General features: G+C 44.3%; 1 protein-coding gene across 1 annotated transcript; it reads right to left on the bottom strand.

The window, feature by feature from the left end:
• Positions 1 to 730: 730 nt before the first annotated feature.
• On the bottom strand, positions 731 to 24,328 carry LOC117049650 (serpin B10-like). The gene is made up of 8 exons (XM_033154452.1): positions 24,169 to 24,328; positions 18,952 to 19,131; positions 17,603 to 17,716; positions 5,696 to 5,830; positions 5,377 to 5,494; positions 3,823 to 3,965; positions 3,431 to 3,598; positions 731 to 1,352 (listed from the first exon to the last, which is right to left on the bottom strand). Exons 2-8 carry the CDS (start codon positions 19,117 to 19,119, stop codon positions 948 to 950), a joined length of 1,251 nt encoding a protein of 416 aa, XP_033010343.1. The 5' UTR covers positions 19,120 to 19,131; positions 24,169 to 24,328; the 3' UTR covers positions 731 to 947.
• Between the last annotated feature and the right edge of the window lie 1,199 nt (positions 24,329 to 25,527).

Below are 25,527 nucleotides of genomic sequence, written 5' to 3'. Positions count from 1 at the left end.
CCTTCTTTGGAGGTCTTTAAGCAGAGGCTTGACAGCCATCTGTCAGGAATGCTTTGATGGTGTTTCCTGCTTGGCAGGGGGTTGGACTGGATGGCCCTTGTGGTCTCTTCCAACTCTATGATTCTATGAAAATTGTGTATAAAAATTTCCTGCTCTCTGGCTCCACCCGGTTTTGCATGTTTATAGCGTATTCAAATTGTTGTTTCTTTACTAATGTAGCCGAGTCCTAAGTTAAATATGTTTTTAGGAAAGGGGGGCTATTGTTTTGTTTTGTTTTTGTTTTTATTATGTACTTTGTGTCACGGGTGCCAACCTGAATAAAATATTGGGGGGGGGGCAAGTAAGCCCTGCCCCACATAATCACATTGCACACCATTTGAATGGCAATTCTCTTTAACTTGGGGTGGGGCAGCCCCCTCAAATATTTTATTGGGGGGGCTGAAGACCCGTTGGCTCCTATGCTTTGTGTTCTTTTATCTTGTATTTTTATGCTACGAACCGCCCTGAGATCTTCAGATGAAAGGTGGTATGCAAATTTAATAAAATTAATTTTAAAAATAGATAATTACTAGGGTGCAGGTCCACTGACAGCCATGGACTAGTTTTTATTTTTCTCCCATCAGCAGGTCTGTTGTTGAAAAGGATTGCATTGAGACCCTGTGTGTACCAAACAATGCAATTTAGAAAGAGACATAGCAAAAAAAAACAACCCACAAAAAAACCACAAGAACCCTAGAGACTATTTTATGCATGGTTTGAGAGTGAGTTGTCTTCTTGCTGAGCACATGTCAGCATGTGGCCATATGCGTCCCCCCTGCAAGCATAAAGGAAAGACAGGCGAGAACACCATATTTAGGCATAACTTTGGGAAACGGTGCCTCCTCTGTTGTGCCACATTCCTGCTGCCGCAAGATCCTTCCTGTTTGTTAAGAGAAAGCCGAAATACTTTAAGGGCAACAGAATCTGCCCCAGAAGAGGATGCTTTTGGTTTCATTATGCCGGATGAAAAAGAGGAAAGGGTGGTCAGCTGCAAACAAAGTTGCACCTGCGGTACTACGCCCGTCTATAGTGGCGCCTGTCGAAGCAGCAGCCTCTGTGCCTTCTTCATTAATGTCAACAAAGCACTTGTGGAAAACTTGGGACAAAATCAGGTTGCTTTTTTCAGACATTCCGGTGAAATTGGCTTGGCCTACAGTGAAGGCATCTGTTATCCCCATGCTGGTCAAAGCTGCCTTTAACTCATAGTGATCTTCTAACTGGGCCCTAGGAAGATAGACATTTGCTTCAATTTCTTCCATTTCCTCTGGGCTGGTCCACTTGGATAAGGCCTCGTAAGTCAATTTCTTTTCTAGCTGCAGACACAAAGAAAATAAAACAACCATTTAGAAGTTATCCAGGTTTTCTAAATTAAATGTACAGCTGTGTTTGAATGTCAGAGTTTTGGAGAATATACACAAAACTGATGAATGAACAGCAAAACACTACAAGTAATATTTTTTGAAGTCCAAGCTAGTTTACAGATCCTTTCAGCTATGATGCAATGCATTCTTCTAGCACTGGGTGCAATGTCAAAAGGTTTTCAACAGTCAACACAGTATATCACAAGATGAAAAATACATGTCTGGGGGGAAAAGGTGAAATGGAACAGGATTTTCATCTACAAATATCTATGGGATTATTAAAGCAGAATATGACTAATTCAGATGAGAGGTTAACACTTGAAGAAGCCCAACTGAATACAGTGGTACCTCGGTTTTCGAACGTAATCCATTCTGGAAGACCGTTCGAGTTCCGAAATGTTCGAAAACCGAAAACTCAATGCAGAAGCCTCAAAACGGAAAACTCAATAGGGAAAACTCAAAATGGAAGCCACGTGGCATGTTCGACTTCCAAAAAGTGTTTGAAAACCGAAGCATTTACTTCCAGGTTTACGGTGTTCAGAAACCGAAACGTTCGTCAATGGAGACATTCAAATACCGAGGTACCACTGTATAAGTCATAGTGTCAGGGAGTGGCATTTTAGTATAATTGCTCAATATAATTTGAAGAAGCAAGGAGCCTTTGCATTAAGAAGGGGAAAGAGGTTGGATGGAGAGCTGTATGCAGTACAATGGGATAATCTGCAAAAACTTCACACACTTCCCTTGGTAGAGGCATTGATTGTTAAAACACTCTGGGGATCGTAACTCTGATTAGGGATTTGAACTTGAACTCCTAAGTATCCACTTCACCACAAAAACCTAAGAAGAGCCCATCTAGTCTAGAATCCTGTTCTCACAGTGGCTAATCAAATGTCTATGGGCAACCTGAAAGTAGGAAATGAGCACAACAGCACCCCGCCCACCCGTAATTCCCAAGAACTTGTTTTCAATGGGAATAGTGCCTCCAAATGTGATGGTAGTGCATAACTAGTATGGCTAGTAGCTACTGGTTGCCTTATCTCCTATGAATTAATTCAAACATCTTTTAAAGCTGAGACCACATAACACTGGTCCTGAGAAACCTACATTGGCTCCCAGTATGTTTCCGAGCATAATTCAAAGTGTTGGTACTGACCTTTAAAGCCCTAATTGGCCTCGGCCCAGGCTCCGAGGGCCTTCTAGTGGCTCCCTCACTATGAGAAGTGAAGCTACAGAGAACCAGGCAGAGGGCCTTCTTGGTAGTGGCGTCTGCCCTGTGGAACGCCCTCCCACCAGATGTCAAGGAAATAAACAACTATCTGACTTTTAGAAGACATCTGAAGGTAGCCCTGTTTAGGGAAGTTTTTCATGTTTTCCTGATGTCTCTCCCAAATCTCCCAGCATTCTGATTCATTGGATCCCCCAGGTTCAAGTAATACGGGTGGAGGTTTCCCTATCAACTTTCTCCACACTGCGCTGGCTGCTGAAATGATTACACAAAATCTGTATTCTTCAGCCAAACACACAATTGAGAGAGAAATTATTGAGAAATCAGCGTGCAACATCCATATCCACACATCACCTTTAGATTAAGGTTACCAGACGTCCCTGTTTCCCAGGGACAGTCCCCAGTTTTACAAATCAGTCCCCATACAAAATCCATTGAAGTTGAAAAGTGTCCCCGGATTCATTGAAAAAAATCTGGTAACCATACTTTAGATGTGTAGAAATGTTCCTTGAATGTTATGAAAACACACTCATTTGCAAAACCTTCGAAAGGCAACTTATTCTCTCAATGTTCTTGGTTTTTGTATAACTAGAAATGAATTTTCAATACATCTAGGGTCATTTTCAATCGAGACACAGTTCCAAATCCATATCTTTCTATATCCTAAACAATTCAGTCACTTTTCTACAAAATATGCCAAAAGAAGTACTGTCTACATACACAGAGTGAATAACTGGAATAAAAAACAACGGGAAACCCCCCCCCCTTTTAAAATATTCTAAATAGTGTTTCTTTTCTTTACCATTTCCAGGCCAGTGGTGTCATCAGTGATGTCATCAGGGAGGAGTATAAACATGCTGAGGTCATTGTTGACATATTGGAGCTCAAGAATCTGAGTCTTCACTTCTTTTATGTAGTTCCAATGGAAGTTACCGTGCTGGAACATCATCTTCACCGGCTTACTTGTTCGCTGCAATATGACAAATATGTTTTCATTGCCATTAGCCTTAAACTTCATGGGGGAACTGGAAAAAATGCATTTTATGTATGCTATTTGGAGAAGTGATCTCTCTCCCTTACATTACTTCACAGTGCAGAACAAGGTACATGATACCATCATAGGCATGGCAATGGACTATAGTAGGTTGAAGTGCCTTATTGCCATTTTTTATTCAGCAGTATGAAATTATTTACCTTGTTAAGTCTGAAGGGCTGCTCTGTTGTATCTTTTTTCTTAAATGTCTTTGCCCAGTTACCTCTGAAGTACAGAGCATTTACCAAGATCAGCTGGGTAAGTGAATCAATAGACCCCTCATTCAACAGATTCTGTATTTTACCTTGTTTGGGAGAAGAAGAAGGAGAAAGAAGTGATCGTATGTTTTGTCAGCTGTACACATCTGGAAAAAGTATAGTTTTTTTTAGATAACAAGAAATGTGACTTTACCTTAAAACTTTCTGTCGACTTGCCCCAACCTATCTTTCTAATGTTTTGCTAAATATATACATTTTTGCACAACATTTCCCGCTAAAATAATGCACTTTCTATTTCACTAACATGTGTGTTCTTATGTACATACCTGTATATTCATATTCGTATGTACTTGAATAGTTTTATTAATTATGAGCGGATATAGTTTTGTAATTGGCTTTATACTTGTAAGCCACTTAGAAGCTTTTTTTGGGAAGAGACTGGTATATGAATCAATAAATAATAACAATAATTACTCGGCTGGCGAACTGCCCTGCAAAATTCAGAGACGTGGCTTTTGAAGGATGGGTATTTTTGGTTCGCCTATTGTTTCGAGAAATGCAAATTTAAGTGGGTTTGTCTTTAAATTTGAACTGGAACAAATGGTTTTTCCATCCCTAGTCCCTAGTGGTGGCTTTGAACGGGGATTAGACAGCTTTATGGAGGAAAAAGCTGTCAGTGGCTTCTAGTCATGTTGACTATATACCAACTCCAGATTTAAAAAAACCCAGCAAGAACACAAGTGGGAAAGTGCTGTTCTGCTGGACTGTATGGGCTTCGCGCTTCACAGCTGAGCAGCCCCGATCCCACTCCTGCTCCTGTGCAAGCAGGAGCGAGGTTGGGGATCTCTCAGCTGGGAAGGGTGGGCTTCGCGCTTCACAGCTGAGCAGTCCCGATCCCACTCTTACTCGCATGCAAGCAGGAGCGGGGTCAAGGATCTCTCAGCCGGGGAGGGGGAGCACTTTAACAGAGCTCCCATCCCACCACTGGCTCATGCGAACCGGTGGCAGCACATTGGTTATGCAAAACTGCTTGGTTGAAGAAGAGAAGAAGAAGAGTTTGGATTTGAGACTACCCTAAGGCGTCTCAAAGCGGCTAACATTCTCTTTTCCCTTCCTCTCCCACAACAGCTGCATGTGGAGGATTACGGGACTACCACACTGGCAGCTGCACACACCTCAGCCAAGCAGCTTAAAGAAGCAGAGGAAGGAAGAAGCTGTATTGGCACCTTGCAGATTCAGCTTGATCCTCCCTCTGCTGTGGCTGAGTGCAATGGCAGTTTCACCAGCGGTATACCACTGGTGAAACCAGCACCGCTCTTGAGTCCCTCTGCCTCCAGCTCCCGGCTAGTTTGTTTGTCCCTCAGTGCGCTGGGCATTGGAGGCAGAGGGACTCAAGAGCGGTGAACGGTTTCACCAGCGATATACTGCTGAGTGAAGCTGTCCTTGCGTTCTACCCCACATACCGATCCTATAGCAGAGCAACCATTTTGAGCTCACCTTCTGTCTGGCGTTCAACCCAAGAATTGATCTCTTTTCTGACTTCTTCCGCAGCTTCTTGAAAGTTTACTGTTTGTGGCTCTGCATTATAGTATTTCTTCATTGACAATATGAATTCCTTAAAGGTAAAGCAAATACTCTTAAGGCAATGCAGCCATGCCAACGAGGGTGAAACAAAAGTTAACAGGATACTACAATCATCCTACACCCACAGAAGCGAATTAAAATTTTGAATACGCTCCCATTGTTGTAATAGGCAGTTATTGCATGTTTTTATTAAATTCTCAACTCTGATTCAAGGGTCACAGGCTCCACTCACTTTTTGGAGAGGCACCGATTTGTCTCCATATAGCTGGTTGACACTTCGAAGCAGAAAATGCTTTGTAGGTTTGTTGATTTCTTGACTAAGTTCCAGGAATCTTGAATGTATGTTGCTTGATGTTTCAGGAGGGGGCTTAAAAGAGAATTGGAACATTGATTAATCCCACATTCAGCCATTACCTCTCATTTATCCCCCTTAGACCACACATTCATATTAGCCTGCATTGTCAACACATCTTGCCTCCTTTCCCCTTCTTTTCCCGTGGTCAGAATTTGAAATTCACACTACTCTGGATTTTGTGGTGCACTTCTCCAACCAAAGAAGTGTTCATAGCAGCGGTAAATTTGCCGAAAATGCAGATATTAGTAAAAAATAATATAAGATGCATTCTGTGAGGGGAAATTGCCTGCAAAAAAGTATGTGAGAGGCAAAACTACATCTAAAAAGATGTATGTTAGGAGAATCCCGATGAGGCGGACCCATGAAAATCCCAAACAGATGCAGAAGTGTGGAGAACTTTATCAAAAATTGGAAAAATTAGAAACCAAAATTGATAGATTCTCCTGTCTCCACAACAGATGCAATAAGGAACCACTGCTGGAATAGGGTGTTAACATGCAAACAGCTCCACTTGTGTGAAGGTGCTTAATATTTTCCTTTTTAGCTACAAGATGAAGAGAACAATTCTCCAAAGTTTGTCTGGGGAGGTTAATACCTCTTTAAGTTTCCACGTGGAACTAGGGTGTGGTCTGTGCCAGTTATTTCCCTTGGAATATATCCCAGAAACGCATATCCAGATACCCATATCCAGATTTCTCCATGACAAGATACATCCGCAGAGAATTAAGCATGCCTAAGTCAAATGAATTGCAATGGATATAAATGGGAATATATGCATAAATTCCACTGTTCTTTTATTGCAGCCTATATTTCTGTTGACTCTTAAGACATCAAGTAACAAAGAAGTGTTGATAAAAGAGACTACGGCTGCTTCCCAGTGCACAGTTAGTTGGGAGTAAATTCTTACAATCTTGCTTGCCAGTAAACATCAATACATTCAAGCTGCATGTAACTCAATTGTCAATAAACGTACATTGCAGGGTTTTTTTTTTAAGGGAGGGGAGACGTGTCATGGTTGCTGTGTCACATAACTATTCTCTCTGTGCTTGTCCACATACTTGATGGTTTAAAGTGTTGGGGTTTTTTTTTGAAAGCTAAAACTTTGCATCAACTAGGACATTCTTTCCAAATCGCCAAGTGAACTAGGACAAAGTAGGCTGGAAAAGAAATGTGTCGGGGTTTGGGTGCTGGAGCTCCTCGTGCACGGCCTTGGATTGGTTATGCACGAGGTACCAGTTGCGGGGAAAGTGGCCAGCGTTCCGCGTGCTTTTGAGCACGGTCGCCGGCCAAGCCTCACAGTCTGAAGGATGATGAGTAAGCCAATTGAAGACTCTGATGGTGTGTGAGTTCCTAGTTGCCTTCTTTAAAGAACAGTTGCCTCGTAAAATAAAATATACACCCTGACTCTGAATAGGCGGACCAATTTACTGAAAATTAAAAATTTTACTTTACTCCCCCCTTTAACCCCAAAGGAAGACAGACACCGGTTGTATCTTTAGTGGCTTCGGCAGAACCCGCGTAGGCTCGTCCCCTAAGCTAAGTTCTCCTAAGCTTAAAGACCCTGCGCGCCCAATCTTCCGCGAGGCTAACTAAATAAACTAAAACCGAAATATCTTCCGCAATTCTAGCCCTAGGCTAAACCTAAAGAAAACCTAACTAAGGCTAAACCGAATGATCTTCCGCGATCTAACTCTAACTAAAGAAAAACCCATCCAACCCATCCAGCCCGCTCCTAGTCCCTTAAACTAAACTTGACTTCAACTAAAACCCAACTAAAAGAACATGAACGAAAATCTCCTAAAGAACGTGCGGTCTCCTGCCTAAGCGGGGTGCCTCTGCCTTTTATTAGGGAACAAACGTGACATCATCATTAGTACTTTAACCAATAAAATCACTGTTGCTGCCCTCCAAAAGGGCGGGAAGCAAGTTTAACGCTCATTAACAACTTTGAACATGACCGGATCTACAAAATAAAGGCGGATTAATCTTGTAAGTGAATCACACTATTCATTCATGCTTTCACTTTCACTTTTGCGCGCAATTATACCAAAAGTAGACCTCGAAAAACTTATAAAATAACCAAATAATTATGAATCCATGTCGGATCCGTGAAACGTATTCCGACATATCATCTTTCTTTTTTTTTGTTTTAAATTAAATTAATTTTGTTTTAGTTATATAAAAAAAAATAGAGATATCATAAGCATTTATCTGACATAAACATTACCATTTGTTTTGATATAGAACTCGACATGAAAGGGCAGAGCATCAACAGTGCCAACAGTGTCCACATCAAAACTGTGATATAAACACCAGCAACACTATCAACATCCACCCCCTTCATAAGAGGAAATACTTGTACAATAATGTAGCAATAAAGTCATGAAAATAACAAACCACTAGCCGAACATAAAAAGTGATCGATCCGATACACTGTAAACCTTTTAGGCATATATAAATACTTCAATATGTAGTGTAACACAACAAATTACCTTATAAGCATGTATACTTTCGCGTGCAGCGTAAAACAACAAATTACTCCCCAAACACAAGAGAGGACCTGATACAGGTCCAAAATTAAAAATAACGGATAACGACTGCCCAAACATAAGAGAGGTCCCGATCCGGGACCCAAAATTAAAGTATAACTAGAGCTGGGGCTACATGGCCTACCCAGACCCCTCCCCCATTTTTTTTAAATTTTTTATTTGGAAAACTTAAGTAAAATGGATAAGGTAACGGAAAAGGGTTGTGGCTCTGAGGCTACAGAATCGAGGGAACTTTAGATTCTGGACTTACCACAGCGACCACAGGTAACGGGGAACTAGGGTCCGATTCCAGAGAGGGGATTTAAGCCACCTATGTACAAGTGGTTTTTCGCCACAAGAGGGGATTTAAGCTACCTACATAAAGGTGTCCCAGCCAGGATGAGGATTTAAACCATCTACGCAAGGGTTTCCAGCGAAACGAGATGGGAATTAAACCAACTACATAAAGGTCTCCCATGAACAGCAGGAAACAAGGTGAAGGGAAAAGCTGGGAACCTGGTTTACTGCCAAAGGTAGCATATAGAGGGGGAATCTTTAAAGTAAATAGGGGTACCAAAAGGGTAGGACACCACCAGACTTGACATATATATCTTGAACAAATCCGAGAATGACCAATTCTTTGACCAAAGGAAATATTTCAAATAAGGCATATAACTGTTACCACATTTTGAACTACAACTTTTGCAAGCACAACGTGGAGATTTAGGAATATTGAAATAAAACATATATGCATGAATATGTCTATGACTAGAACTGCACAAAGGCGATGCTTTGACCTTACATAAACATTTCCATATCATCAAAATTGTGACGCTCTAAATGGAAACCATTGCAGAAAAGCTTTGCATATATAAACATCCATATCATTAATTACCAAGCTATATGGAAATCACATGTAATATGCGAGGCGGATATTTCAAGAAGCATACAAAGGTAAATATGCAATTTTTACAAGTACAATATAAAGTACAAGACAGGTTTAGAACTGCAAAATGGTGTTGGAGAGGAGGATGAAGACGATGAATGAGTTGCCGGTCGTCTTCTTCTCCGACTACACACGACCATGTAGAAGAAATAGTCCTGGAACTCAGGAAAAGTTCATGGAGCTCAGGAAAGTACTGAAACATCGAGCTCTGAAGAAACAACGATACCTGTAGAAGAAAGGAGGTTAAGCAAGCAAATCAAGGTGATCTGCTAGTGAATGCAGGTATGGGAGTAACTGGAACAAATCTAGGCAGCCAGGAACCAAGGGGCTGCCCAGAGGCAAACAAAAGGCCTAGGCAGTAGGAGGGTAAGGCAAACTGCCCAGAACTCAACTGTTGCTATTTGTTGAGCACTTTTGAAGAGTTGCTGCATTTGACACTGGAAACTGATGCAGTCAAACAACAAGGTGGATATTCTTAACTTGGTTCCTTAGCTCTCCAAGGGCGCACGCACCTGGCAGGCACCCAAACAGCCTTTTCTTCAAGGGCAACTGCAGCATACCCACGACCCCAAGTGATGAGTGGAACTGGTCCTCGCCATTCAATGTCAGGCAAGAGGCGATAAGAGACCAAAGGTCGAGGAAGCTGTTCTTCTTTCTTGAAGTGGAGATCCACTGGGGAATGAGGCTTGTTATGTGGAAAGAGAAGAAAATTTAAGGTGAACAGCACCTTTGCAACTGCCAAAGGGATCTCCGAGGCTGGAAGGTGACGTCCTGCGGTCTGTTTGTGGAGCAGAGTTTTGAAAGTGAGGTGTGTCCTTTCAATGAGAGCTTGGCCTGTCGAATTAAATGGAATCCCGTGGGATAGGGAAATATTCCATTGCACACAAAAGTCATTAAAGGCCTGAGAAGCATAGGCCGGGCCATTATCTGTTTTAATGGCTTGAGGTTTTCCCATAACTGAAAAGGTTCTCATGCAGTGCTGTATGACATGCCTCGTAGTTTCTCCCTTCAGTGCTGTAGCCCAAATGAAACCTGAAAAGGTGTCCACTGTGACATGCAACTTAGACATTGGAGCAAGGGCTGGGACATGTGTCACATCCATCTGCCACAGCTGATTCGCCTCCGTGCCTCGAGGATTTACAGCGTCAAATGGCAAGCAGATAGGAGACTTGGAGCACGAAGGGCAGCATGAAATAATGTCCCTTGCTTGTGACATTGGAATGTTGAAGGTCTTGTGTAGAACCTTTGCTGATTGGTGGAAAGTTTCATGGCTTGTCACAGGATTGTCGAACAAGGAGAAAGCTAGAGTCCTGAGGGCAGCGTCTGCTACTGCATTTCCTTCCACCAGGAATCCTGGAAGGTTAGAATGAGAGCGCAAATGTGCAGCAAAAAAGGGAAATGAACGTCTCTGTAGTAGTTCTTGAAGCTGCGCGAACAAATTAAAAAGATTTTCGTCCATGGACGGAGACAGATAAGCAACTGGAAGCGATGATAACAGTCTATATACATACTGAGAATCTACAACGAGGTTGAATGCTTCTGTAGTGAAAGTTTGAAAAGCGAGAATCACTGCTGCCAGCTCCGATCTTTGTGCTGAAAGTTGTTTCTCTGTAAACACAGTTTTCCATTGTCCATCCTCCTTCCATGCAAGGACACCATAGGAAGAGGAGCCATCTGTGAACAGAGTTTTTGCAGTGGGAATGGGTTGAAGCACCAACATAGATGAAAGGTGATAGTTTACTTGTTGCAACAAAGTGAATCTTTTGTCCTTAGGAGGATTATACAAGAATGAACCGACAAAATCTGCAATAGCAATCTGGAAACTATCTGAAAACTGAATCAAAGTTAGCACTTGTTCTTGAGAAAAGGGAAGGTAGATGGAAAGCAGATCATTTCCACTCAGGCGAATTGCACGGCCTCTGCACTTAACAAGGAGATCAGCAACAGCGTCCATACTGGGGTACACATTCCTTTGAGGCGTGTGTGAAAGATGAATCCACTCCACGATTGCCACCTTTGAGGAAGTATCCGGAACGTATAAGGCTGCTGTCGGCAATCTTGGTGTAGTGAAGATAGCACATGAAAGAGCGCAGTTGGCTGTTGGCACACGATCTACAGCTATTTGGTGCAGTTTTGTGTTTACCCCTTGTAAAGCAAGACGCATCTCAGAAGTGCATGGAATAACATCTGAAGGAGATGTATGTCCCTTAAGAGCAGAAAACAATGGCGAGAGTTCAGATGTTGGAACTGCTAGAGACTTTCGAGCCCAGTTTATCTGTCCCAAGAGATGCTGCAATTGTGTTAAAGTAAAGGATTCTGGAATGACTATGCTCGGCATCTCTGGCAGGGCTGTATCTTGAAGCAGTCTGTGACCCAAGTAATGAAATGGAGCAGTGCGCTGTACCTTTTCTGGGGCAATACAAAGCCCAAAAGAGTTCAGGATGCGCGTAAGATGCTCAATATGATGCTCTGAGACCTTTTCTCCATGGATCAAGATGTCATCCATGTAATGACAAACTTCTAAGGCTGGATATTGTGCTCTGAAAGGCTGTAATGCTTTATCCACAAAGTTCTGGCAGAGAGTCGGCGAATTCACCATTCCTTGAGGGAGTACCTTCCAAGAGTATCTGGAAGCTGGTCTGGTGTTATTGAACACCGGTAGAGTGAAAGCGAACTTTTCTTGATCTGCAGGTGCCAGTGGGATGGTAAAGAAACAATCTTTAAGATCGATGATTGCAAGCTGATGGTTTCTAGGAATGAGGTTAGGGTTAGGAAGTCCACATTGAAGGGGACCCATTGGAACAATTCTTTCGTTGATCTTTCTCAGGTCTTGAAGCAAACGCCATTTTCCACTTTTCTTCTTGATGACGAAAATTGGAGTGTTCCAAGGGCTATTAGAGGGTTGCACACGATCCTGGTGTAGTAGCTCTTTGATTAGGGCCTCTGCTGCAGCGAGCTTTTCTGACGTCAGCGCCCATTGGTCGACCCATACAGGGGGTCCTTCCTTCCATGTGAGTGGAAGAGCATGTACTGGCGCTGATGCAAAGGCCCACATCAAAAATGTGTATGGACAACAGTTCTTGCTTTAGACAATAAGTCTCTACCCCAAAGGGTGATAGGTACATCCATAACAAGTGGACGGAGCTGCACCATGGAGCCTGAGTCTGACTGGAAGGTAATCGGATGCACGCTCTGGTGGGCGGGTTCGAAACCTCCGACTCCGAAGACTTCCTGGGTGACAGTCGTTGCCCACTGGTCAGGCCAAACTTTTCTGGCGATCACTGTAACATCTGCGCCTGTATCAAGAAGACCCTTGATCTTTCGTCCACCCATTTCTAAGACGAGATGAGGGCGTTCTTCTGTAATCTTGATTAGTGCCATTGCTGTCTGAGGAGGCAAAGAGTCTACAGGAGCTGTAGGCGTAGAAGTAAGCAAATAGAGTCTGGCAATTTCCAAACCTTTTGTTAGGACACAAGGAACAGTTGAAAATCCTGGAATCAGCAACTGCGATGAATCTGTGATTCGAACTAGGCCTGCAGTCAATGTGACTGTGGCAGGGAGGCGATCCATCCTAGGCAGGATAAGGCAAATTGAAGTGTCCGGGAATGGACCACGAATGGATGTTGGCAATTGCTGAGCAAACCATGGATTTGAAAAGTAACAGTCCTCTGTTAAGAAGAGTGGTATACCTGGGACAGAAGATTCTTCTTGTTCTTCGTTGGCAGTGTTTGAAGATATCTTTTTGGCTTCGGGTTTTTTGCACTGCTGAAGTTGGCAACTCTGAAGCTGCTTGGCGTTGAGTTGGCAAACTTGAGGTTCTTCCATTGGTAAGAGTTGTTGATGCTGTTGAACCTGCTGGCATTCAGTCAGTTGTGCATCAAACTGGCAGGATGGAACTTCTTCTTTGACACGAGGCAGTAGAAGTTGTTGTTCCTGATAATTGCCTGATTGTGGCGGGCTGAGCTTAAAAGCTGGAGGTGACACAAAGGTGTGGACATTGTTAACTGGAGTGATGTTGAAGCTTCCACAAGAGGGAGCTGGCTCACTCACTTGCATTCTTTGGCCACATGGAAAGTGATCATCAGCTGGGTTGCAACTTGAACACTGCTGTTTCATCAAGGGCAAATGTCCTTCAATGACAGGCTGACCTTGACTCAAAGGTGAGTAAAGCTCAGGTGCTGCGAGGTTGACCTCAGTAGGATGTTTTCTCAACGTTGAAGGCAATTCTGCGATCAGAGACTTGACTGTGATTGCTTGCTGTGAAGCAGGATCAACATCAGCAGGAACTGAAGGGCGGTCAGCAGAAGGTGAACTGAATGCTGTGTTCTCTACTGGAACCCTTTGAATAGGTAAGGCAGATGATGAAACCTCTGGAACCTGAATGCTTGATGAGGTCACATCTTTTCTCTGGACATCTGGAGAGTAGATATCTCTTTGGATCACTCTTTTTTCCTGATGACCTGGATAAGGAGTAGCGTTGTTCACCTTTCTGGGACGATTGACCTTCATGATGTTCTTGAACTTGCACCCTATTGTTTTACCGGGGCCGGGGCGCGGCCCGCAGAACCGTTTCCCTGAACTGGAGATGAGGTAGGTGATGTATTTTGTGGATTCAAACGACAATCGTTCGCCCAATGAAATCCTTTCTGACAGATGGGACATCTCTCTGGCGGCTTGGCAGAAGGCCTTGGCGTTGTTGTGCACTGCGACCGGAAATGCCCATCGCCTCCACACCCATAGCACTTCTTGACTGGCGTAGAGCTGTCTTGACGTGGCATCTGTACCGCAGCTGCCAAGAGCTGTGCTTTGTAGGAGTGGGTACCGACATTCTGGCAGACGCGTAGCATCTCAGTCAATGTGGCATCTGGACGAGCTGCAACTGCTGTTAGGGCATTCTTGCAGTCATCATTGGCATTTTCAAAGGCAAGTTGTTTTGTCAGCATGTTTCTGGCATGACGATCTTCTATCTGGCGTTCCACTGCAACAATCAGGCGATCCACGAAGTCCCCATAAGGTTCTTTTGGACCTTGCCTAACTGCAGCGAATCCTGATACTGAGCTAGCATCTGTGCGATTGGGTAGTCTGCGCCAAGCTTTGACCACAATGTCTGCTATGGTGACAAGTGCAGCATCAGGTATGGCTAGCTGTTGATTGAGATTGGAGTAATGTCCTGATCCTGTGAGCATATCTTCTGTGGCAAGTGGCGTTGCACGTCTGGCTGCTACTTCTTTCCACTCTTGCAGGCACAGAAGAGCATCTGTAGGCGACAGAAAGGTGCGAAGTATCAACTTCCAATCAGATGGCAGAAGTCTACTAGTGGACAGTCCTTCAAGTAAACTTCTAGTATAAGGAGCTTGAAGTCCATTTTCGCGTATGGCTTTTCGCAGTTCACGTAGTGTTTCAAAAGGAATGGCTTGATATCTTGCAGGTTGTCCTCCATTAGCACGAATCACTGGAAAGATGTGCATTGGATCAGCACTAAAGTCTATTTGTCCCAAAGCTGCTTCCAAAGCTTGGGTTCTGCAAATGGGCTGCATTGCTGTTGGATCTGTAGGTGGCATCAGTGAGTTTAATTCTTCTTGATGCTTTCCAAATGATGAGCCACTAGATGGTGCTAAAGAGTCTTTGACATCTGGATGCCTTGAAGATGGCTGACTATGAAGACAAGATGGCTGACTTGAAGTTGGATGGAGACAAGATGGCTGACTTGAAGTTGGATGAAGACAAGATGGCTGACTTGGAGTTGGAGCATAAGGTTGTTGGCTCTGTACTGCAAGTCCTGGCATCTGGATCATCATTGTTTGGCTTTGCTCTTGTCTTGGAATCTGCATTGGCATTGGAGGTGCTGAAGGGTTGGTAAATTGCTGTTGTGCTGCTTGCATTGAAGCTTGGATTGCTGTTGATTGGAAATCAGCTTGTTGTAAAACTGGAGCTGCTGGCTTGAGCGCGGCCTGCAGGGCAGCAGGGTTTGCTGGCAAAAAGGCTGCTTGCTGCTGCTGCTGCTGGATCGCTGGCAAAAGCGCGGCTTGCGATGGAGGAAGCGGGACCGTTGCTTGGAGCGAGGTCCGCGGCTGCTGCTGACTTGAGATCGCTGGCTGGTAAAAGGCCTGCGATGACTGCTGAGCGACTGGCGGTGGGGCAGTCCGCGGCGGGGCTTGAAAGGCCGACGGCGTCTGCTGCACCGGCACAGGCGGCAATGAATCTGGCAACGACAAATTGGACAAGGGCGAGTGCGTGTACGACAACGGGGCCTGAACTGGCTGCTGCGAGGGGGCCGAAAATGGCACAACCGCAAGCGGCAGCACAGGGGCACTATTAAAAGCAGTATTTCCTAAATTCACTGTTCCATTAAGCAAAACATTTCTTGGAGCGATTTGTTGAAAGCAGTTTCTTACTTTGCTCCATACTAATTGTACAGGAATTCCGATTTTCGGGTTGGCCATAAATTCTAACCCGATCCTTTCCCATGAAGCTAAATCTTTCGTTCCTTCCTTAGGGACCCAGGGACAAATTTCCCCAATGGTTTTAACTAAAAGCTCTACTTCTGATTCAGAGACAGGGTGACCATTTCTTTTCAAAAGGTACAATAAATCTTCACAAAATTTTACTTGAGCAGTTGAGAGTGAGGAGCCCATTTTTTAAACACTTTTCCAAAACTTTTCCTCCCCCACCCGTAGGCTTCTACTAGGGGACACCGGTTCTACCCGTAGGCTTTAACCGAAAAACCTGGCACCCGTAGGCTTTAGCCAGAAAACCTCCGCCCCCACCCGTGGGCTTCTACTAGGGGCTACCGGCCCTAGCCGTAGGCTTTGACCGAAAAACCTGGCACCCGTAGGCTTTAGCCAGAAAACCTTTCCCTCCCACCCGTAGGCTTTTTCGGGAGACACCGGCCCTACCCGTAGGCTTTGACCGAAAACCCTGGCACCCGTAGGCTTTTGCCAGACCCTGGCACCCGTAGGCTTTTGCCAGAACCCTTCCCACCCGTAGGCTTTAGGGAAGACCTTATCCTGCCCGTAGGCTTACACTAAACTCCTTGCCGCTCTACCCGGGGACCCCTTGGGGCAAAATACACGCGCGCGACTTCTATTTACACTACTTTGGGCAAGCGGTGGATTCGCGCTACTGCAACGAAATCCTGGATAAACCGGGCCGTTATACCTCACCTCTCAATGTCTGTTTCCGAGCCACTTCCGATATGTTGCCTTCAACCGGAGTCTTCGTGGAAGCGATTTTTGACTACGCTTTGCCTCACACGGGGCACCACTTGTCGGGGTTTGGGTGCTGGAGCTCCTCGTGCACGGCCTTGGATTGGTTATGCACGAGGTACCAGTTGCGGGGAAAGTGGCCAGCGTTCCGCGTGCTTTTGAGCACGGTCGCCGGCCAAGCCTCACAGTCTGAAGGATGATGAGTAAGCCAATTGAAGACTCTGATGGTGTGTGAGTTCCTAGTTGCCTTCTTTAAAGAACAGTTGCCTCGTAAAATAAAATATACACCCTGACTCTGAATAGGCGGACCAATTTACTGAAAATTAAAAATTTTACTTTACTCCCCCCTTTAACCCCAAAGGAAGACAGACACCGGTTGTATCTTTAGTGGCTTTGGCAGAACCCGCGTAGGCTCGTCCCCTAAGCTAAGTTCTCCTAAGCTTAAAGACCCTGCGCGCCCAATCTTCCGCGAGGCTAACTAAATAAACTAAAACCGAAATATCTTCCGCAATTCTAGCCCTAGGCTAAACCTAAAGAAAACCTAACTAAGGCTAAACCGAATGATCTTCCGCGATCTAACTCTAACTAAAGAAAAACCCATCCAACCCATCCAGCCCGCTCCTAGTCCCTTAAACTAAACTTGACTTCAACTAAAACCCAACTAAAAGAACATGAACGAAAATCTCCTAAAGAACGTGCGGTCTCCTGCCTAAGCGGGGTGCCTCTGCCTTTTATTAGGGAACAAACGTGACATCATCATTAGTACTTTAACCAATAAAATCACTGTTGCTGCCCTCCAAAAGGGCGGGAAGCAAGTTTAACGCTCATTAACAACTTTGAACATGACCGGATCTACAAAATAAAGGCGGATTAATCTTGTAAGTGAATCACACTATTCATTCATGCTTTCACTTTCACTTTTGCGCGCAATTATACCAAAAGTAGACCTCGAAAAACTTATAAAATAACCAAATAATTATGAATCCATGTCGGATCCGTGAAACGTATTCCGACAGAAATGAATACCAAAGTCTGTTTAAAAAAAACCAAAACCCTGGCAAGCATACATTCGTCTTAGATGAACTTTGGTTTTTCCAAAAATTACCTTCCGAATAGCGATGCAGGGATGATTCAATAGCTCCTCCATTTTGGAGTACACTCGTGGGTATCTCATAGCATGGGCAGCCTCACTTCTCCCGGATTTGTTAAAGTGAAGCACCTGCAAAAAAACCCAAAGAAAAACATAAGCAATAAAAAGTTGTTACGTGAGGCGTATAAAGTCATGTGCTTACAACTGCACTCACTAACCATGGTTTGTAAGTTGATTTAGAAACGTTAGTTGATGTTCACCATAGTGAACCCTCCCAAAAGTTAAAGATATCTCAGCTTTATCTATCTCCAATTGTCTCCTTTTTCCAAATTAAGCTGTTCACATTTCTGTATTGGATTGCGTTTTGAAACAAAGGGTTCACCTGAAAATTCCCCAGAATTTTTGTGTGAATTTCTTCCAGTATACCCATTCTTGTATGCAATTTTGCCAAATATACATACTTTTGCAAAGCAATTTTCTTAATATAAAGTATCTTTCTGTATTATTTTCACTAATATATGCACTTTAAAGCAGACCTTAACCTAGAATGTGCATTTCTGTAAACACTATGGTTTAATTAGTTCACTGCAAAATTCAGATGAGTGCAAATTTCAAAGGATCATTGTGTTCTCATATTGACTCTTGTATTACTCTGGAAAGTTGAAATGGATACATTTGCCTGTACTTGCAAACTGAATCTAATTTCTCCCCAGCCTCAAATGTTAACTACGGCTTAGCAATCTGTGCAAAGCAGGACAATGCAATTCCAGGCACAGCAGGATCCAACATTGCTGGTAGGATTTACAAGCTCCAGAAACTATGCAAGTAGATTGAGTTAGGTCTCTGGTCTTGAGAGTGCATAGAGAAAATGACATTACATCCCATGGGCCAGGAGCAAGGTTGAGCAGCTATTTCTCTTGTGTGTAATTTATATATACCACTTCACCCCATATGAACGAGACCATTTCCTGGTCTTAATCTGTGCACTCCACATGAGAAAAGTGTGGAAGGTGACCACATGAGAACAGGTCTTTTCAGTGGTGGCCCCCATCTATGAAATGGGAGATCTACCTGGTGCCATCTCTGTCGTTTTTAGGCACTGGGCTAAGACTTTTCTGTTTACCCAGGCCTTTAGTTAATAGAGGTGCTCATCTTTTTTAGAGGGGTGGGTAGGACTTGGTTCTTATCCATTCATTGCACACTGGGTCACCTGATGTCATTGTGAGACCAGGTGCTTGGCAGATGGAGATAATCTCACCCACTGTCAAATTTGACCACGGGTGCCTGCAGAGATAAGACTCAAGCTCATTGGCCACACCCAGTTCCCTAACCCTGATTTAAGTTATTAATAGCACAAAGCTTACCTCTGCTATCTGCTCTGCAGTATGGCCTTGGGCCCCAAGGTACAGTGTGGCCATAACAGACGAGATACTCCATGGTGAGAATAGGATGTTTTTGTTGCTTTGAGCCTTGCACACTTGTTTGAAAAAATCAATGGCAAAACCACCATTGGCTGTACTCAGTTCCTCCATTGCTATTTAAACCTAGAGAGAGAGAGAAATAGAAATAAGCTTTAAAACTGTTTACATGTACAGCAGGGACCGTTGTGCATGCCTCTTTACTACTGAAGAAATTCTGGAAGCTTTTGATGATCAGGCAACTGGCCTGAAAGATAAGCAGTCCGGAAAAAGCCATCAGTCACTTGGACCACAGAAACTGTCTTCCTGCCTATCTTGTGTTAGTTTTGTAGCAGTAGATACTAGTAATGTGGTTTGAAGTCTTTCTTCTGCCAAAAGTCTTTCATTATGGCATGTTGATCGTGACTCGAGAAATTAAAAAGGCAATGCTTTCGGTTTAGGAGAGTGGCAAATAGTTCATTTGTCTGTTCTGCTCTTAATTACATCATATGATATATGGATGCAACTTGAACAATGCATGCCAAATGCTCCTGCACATGGGGACATTTTGTCAAGGGCTGTTGCCACATGACTTGGTAATGGACTGCTTACACAAGCAAGTGCTAGGAATAGAAAACCCCTCTGGCTCAGTATTATGTACTCTACGCTAGCGGTGGCTCTCCAGAATTTCAACCCTACCTGGAGATGCAGATATTTCCTGGACATATCTGGAATACTGCTGTTAGAAGCAGTGTCCGGGCAGAAATCACAAAAATGTCCTGGAAAATCCTAATGTATGGCAACCCATGTCGGCAGTGTCGTTTTTGCCACTTTCCCTTAAAAATAGGTCCAAAACGCCTTCTTTTGCAAATTCTCCAAAATAGCTCAACAACTTTGCTCAAAAATGCAAACAAAATAAGTTCAACAACTTACATTGTTCTCTGAGCTTCTTCCACCTCCTAGTAAGGGGACTGAATGGCTGGTCCATCTCCTCACTCCCAGAAGACACAGCCTCAGACTCTGGCTTGTCTGCTAGTTGCCTGGCAACGCTTGGGCCAACTTCCAACTCTTCCTCTCCTGGGTAGCTAATAGCTTCTTCCCTGGGAATGAGGAGGGCCGGGCTGTCCTCTCTAAACTCTTACACACAGCTCTCCTCTGCAGAGTCGGCCCCTTGCTCGATTAGCTCGATTTCTGAGGCTGACTCTTCCGCTATGCTCTGGGGGGGCTAAGTTCCTGACAGCACCTGAGTGCAACAGCACTCCTCCGATTTCCACAACTAGTGTACAGATGCAGACTGCCTTAGACAGTGGGGTCAGAAGAAGGCTATCACGACTAGAATGATGGTATTACTCCCCATGTGTGTTTCTCTGACTGTGAGGCAGGGTATGCAATTGTGCCACGGGGTTAGGAAACCACAGCAGTGGCAGACCTTGGGGTCTCAAATTTCAGCGGCACCCTGTACAATGCCAAAATCCAGCACCTGCCTGCCTCTCACCTTCTGTTATGCATCATAGTTGTGGCCCTTGAGACTCTGCACCCAGTGTGACCGAACCAGTCGTGCTCCCCTAAATCCGCCTCTGAACATAGCCCAGAGGAAACTGTCCTGTTCTTTGTATGAATATGTCAAGCAAAGAATTGCTTACCACATACTTCCTGTTAGCGTAAGATAGCATTTCCTAGGTTTAATCATCTTGGGACATATGTCTTCTTGAACCTAGCACTTTTGTAAACACCAGGCAGCTTGCCACTGTTACTTCCTTGACAAACACTTAACTCAGGCACACCAGAGAGGTTGTCCCAAGCTCTCAGCAGAATTTGCCCTGGAGAACTTTGGGCTGGGCCGCTTTGGAATTAGTGTTGCCATCCATAGTGCTTGGCAGATTGCTTTGTTTCATGGCTTATCTATCCATTTGAAGCAGCTTGTTCTTGTCCTGTCAGGTCTAGTTTTGCCTCTCATGCTCCTTATAGTTTTCTAACAGGTCTCGCCATTCCCAGTTCAGTTCCACCCAACTAAGCTAGCTATGTACTGTATTGCACTCTGCCCAACCTTTCACAGATTAAGTCTTGTGAGATGGTTGTGGGAATAGCCCCTGTTGTAGGCTAATTACATGAAGAAGGCCCACGTGCTGTTGGCCCTGCTTCTGAGGTCGTATGAGGTTTAGGGTGTGGATCAATGGTACAGCATCTGCTTTGCATGGAGAAGGACACAGGTTCAATCCCCACAATCTCCAGGAAGGGCTGGGAAGAGTTCCTGCTAGCTCCATCAGTCGAGCATGAGACTCTTAATCTCAGGGTCGTGGGTTCGAGTCCCACGTTGGGCAAAATATTCCTGCATTGACTAGATGATGCTTGTGGCCCCTTCCAACTCTGCAGTTCTATGATTTCTGCCCTGAAACTCTTGAGAGCTGCTGCCAGTCAGCATAGGCAATACTGGCTCAGTATAAGGCCACTTTCCTATGTTCCTATATGACCCTCTCGCCCTGAACCCCAACATCCAGGGAGTTGGACTAGATGACCCTTGCGTGCCTTCCAACTCTATGATTCTATGATCCATGTGTGGACCTCTGAGTAGGGGAAGCCTATGCACCTAGACCTCTAGGTGTGTTCATTTCTCCAGGAGTCTGGGCACAGAGGCTTCATAATCCCAAAGTTCTGAGGTATCTATGAAACCTTATCTAGAACAAAATTAAAAACCATCCACATACAAGAGATAAGTACTAGCAGGCTTGGCAGAAAACCCAAGCTTGCAGAAGTGCAAAGCTTATTTAGTGGAAATCCCTACAGGTGTAGGAATCCCAAAACATCCCAACGGGGATTGAGATTGCTCAGTGGGCATGTACTATTCACTCTCTGTTAGGAGAACCAGGTGAGAGGCAGAAGGGGGAAAAGTATGGAGGAAGGCATGATTGGAGAAGTCAATGAGTACATTGTGCTGAAGGTCCCAATTGTACAATATATTTTCTATTTTCTCTTTCTAAAGGCAGACTACCTTGGGCTTGCTGCCTTTTTCTGACTGAAAATGGACCATACACCCTCTACCTAAAGGCTCATGGAGGGAAAGCTCACCATCCCTCTGTGCTATTGGTTCCCTTGTCAAATCACTCTTACCGTCAATAACTTTCTCCTAATATTAACACCACTTAACTCTCCCCCGTTGTAATGTAATCTCTTTTTTTTTTTTATAAGAATTTATTGACATTTTTACTTATAACAACATACAACCTTAACCACACCTACATTTATACACAAACAAAACAAATACAATTACACATACAAAGATTGCCATGATTTTTCTTCTTAATTGGACATCTGCAAAAAAAAAATTCCTTTTTCCAATCTTGACAGTTGACTTCCCCTGCCTTTTCACCTTCGAGTTTATATCCATAATCTACTTCTTAACCTCTTCATTTAAAAAAAATTAAACTTAATTATATATATAAAGTAACACATTCATCTTAGTCTTCATCTTAGTCTTAATCATCTTAATCTATAAACTTAAACCACTTAAAATGACTTCATTTATACTACATCCTCATAAATCCTCACAAATCATCCTCATCAAATCTATCTCTTCTATCCTTTGAACTGCTGCTAATAACATAAAAACTTGAAATATCTCTTTTCATATTCAAACAAATAATAAAACAAACTATTGTTGACAGTGTTCACCCTCCGATTTCAAAATACCATAACAGATTGCTTTAGATTTTACTTAGTGCTTCACCCCACACCCCCTCTGTCCATTCTTCTTCTCCTGATGGCATCAGCACTGAACTTCCATGCAACTTCCCTCTCCCAACGTCCACAGATCCAGGCACAGTCCAACACTCTCCTTGCCACGAGCTCCGAGGTATCCAACTCTCCCTCTCTCAGCTTCTCCGGTTCTTTGTAACATTCCTTTTCTTCTTGTAAATACCTTAATTCTCTGTCCCTGGCCCCCGAGCTCACACCTCGGGGACTGGATATAGCAAATCTTGACATCGCCTTGGGGCTGCCACCCCCAACAAGCGAATTTCTTCTCCGAAGTAGCTCATTCATTTCTTCCCATCTTTCCATCCATCCTCTCAGCTCTTTGACAAGATTTCCTTCCAAAGTGTCAAAAGTTTTGTTAGCCTCCTCTGTGGGCAGTTGGTTCCATTTCAGACCCCCACACAAGACTTTAACTTTTCTGTAAATTAGTTCCACCTTCAAGGCAGTGAGCCTTTGTTCATCTGTTAGTCCAGAGTTCAATACCAGTTCAAGGACAAAACCCAGCATACTGGCAGAGGAGGAGGAAGTGGGTATCATATTTCTTCTCCTGTCTCTTTGTTCGTCGCCATTTTCCTAAGCTGGAGCGCAAACACCGCAACTTTAAATAGAGATATTTTCCGCTAGTTAGCTTCCCAAGGAAAAAGTTTGCCAGTCTCATGTGTCGATTTTTAGATACTTTATAACCAGTTCTGTGGCAGCAATCCCTCAAATTGGTTAGTTTCTTAGGCTCGAAGGGAGGGAGGCAGGCTGCCTTTCTCCTTCCCCCCGGATCGTTCCAAAAACACGATTTCTGCCAAGATTATTTACTCACGACCACCGGGTTCCTTTAGCTCCATTCTTCACAGGTAGAACTTGGACGCTCACCGCGGGCTTTGCCGCCGCATTTGCATCCCGGTTGGGGCATATCCCCGTAAGCCCGGCTCCGTTGTCCCTTCACCCCCACTCCCCCTTTACAGGGGGGTAGGGGAAGGGTTCGGAGCCTCCGCGGGCACAGCCGGGGAGCCCAGGGTGCGGGACGCTCTTCCCGCACCCCAACCGGAGCCGCGCGCTGCGGTAGCGCGGCTCCTAACCCCCGGGATGGATCGGGCGCCTCGCAGCCGAAGCAGCCCCGACCACCCGCTATGGCGTCGCCAGCCGGAAGTCCCGTTGTAATGTAATCTCATTTAGATCTAATCCTGCCTTCTAAGTCACATTCATCTCTAATAGAGCACATTTTGATGTGTGTGTTTTTATGAAAGTTCCCCGTTGAACTGCCCCAATCTTATGCAAATTTACTCAGGAGTAAGTCCCTTTGAACTCTGTGGGATTTACTTCCAGATAAATATGCACCGGATTCGATTGTAAACTCTGTCTCTGACACAGATTGATATTAAGACATGCATAAACCTCAGCAAAAACAGAGGAAAAAAATATGAGAATTGTAGTTTTACATACCTCGTTTAATCCAGCTAGTAAAGCAAGGACTCTCTTCACCCAAGTGTAAATCTAAGTGCAAGTCAGGCTGATTATATAGGATTTCTCACCACTCCCAGGGAAACTTTCCTCAGTAGCTGTGATGCAATATGCATTTGCCCTAAGGCTGTGATCCTATGGAATGATTGAAGCATCTTAGGCAAGAGTTGGTGACCTAAAAAAAAAAAAGAATACAAAAATGACATCACCGTCATAGAAATATGTGTCTTTCCGCTGCTATGCTGTGGGGCTGATACACAAGTCTTTGAGCAAGAGCTTTCAAAGCAGTTTTTCCCCCTCTGTGAAATGTGGAAAACCTCTTGAACTTGTCACCTATTAAATATTGAGACAGCAGTCCTCAAATACACATGGATATTTCGATGCATGCAACAAATTTGAACATTTCCCACAGATCATGTTGTTGTTGTTCAGTCGTTCAGTCATGTCCGACTCTTCATGACCCCATGGACCAGAGCACGCCAGGCACGCCTATCCTTCACTGCCTCTCGCAGTTTGGCCAAACTCATGTTAGTAGCTTCGAGAACACTGTCCAACCATCTTATCCTCTGTCGTCCCCTTCTCCTTGTGCCCTCCATCTTTCCCAACATCAGGGTCTTTTCTAGAGAGTCTTCTCTTCTCATGAGGTGGCCAAAGTACTGGAGCCTCAACTTCAGGATCTGTCCTTCCAGTGAGCACTCAGGGCTGATTTCTTTGAGAATGGATAGGTTTGATCTTCTTGCAGTCCATGGGACTCTCAAGAGTCTCCTCCAACACCATAATTCAAAAGCATCGATTCACAGATCATATGCTCACATGAAAAAAGAAAACTGAAAAGAAATCAGATATACTAAAGAGAAAAATCCATGGACTGAGTTGGACATGCTTGGAAGGCTAGTCAGTAGCAGACAGTTTGATGGGATGGCGGCGCTCACCTAACCTCCCAATAGGTGAGTCGCTGCATATTCTTGGGAAAGGGAGGGGCAAAGCTGGCACAGTTGTGGCATTGGGCTGTCTCTGTCAGTGTGTTTGTTCTCTGCTGGCCTCCTCGCCACCTACCACCTCCCTTTCCTAGTCAGCAACAACAACTGCTTCCCCCCTCCCAGGAAACAGAAGTCACCCTCCTGCTGAGAAGCTAGCTTAGCAGCTCTACCCTACCTGACTTCTGATATAAATCCTGCAGAGGTAAACCCCCAAAATATCCATTCAACAGAGGTGCCAGGCTGCCCCCAAGATTGAGGGGGCCCATCGCACATCACACACATGGTGTGCATGGGACTGGAGGAGGCGGAGCGCTCTGGAGGACCTGTGACGTGTGTTGTGCATTGCACGCATGACGTCATG

The sequence above is a fragment of the Lacerta agilis genome, chromosome 7, assembly GCF_009819535.1.
Source record: "Lacerta agilis isolate rLacAgi1 chromosome 7, rLacAgi1.pri, whole genome shotgun sequence".
Classification (NCBI taxonomy): Eukaryota; Metazoa; Chordata; class Lepidosauria; order Squamata; family Lacertidae; genus Lacerta; species Lacerta agilis.
This window is presented reverse-complemented; position numbering and strand designations above follow the sequence as displayed.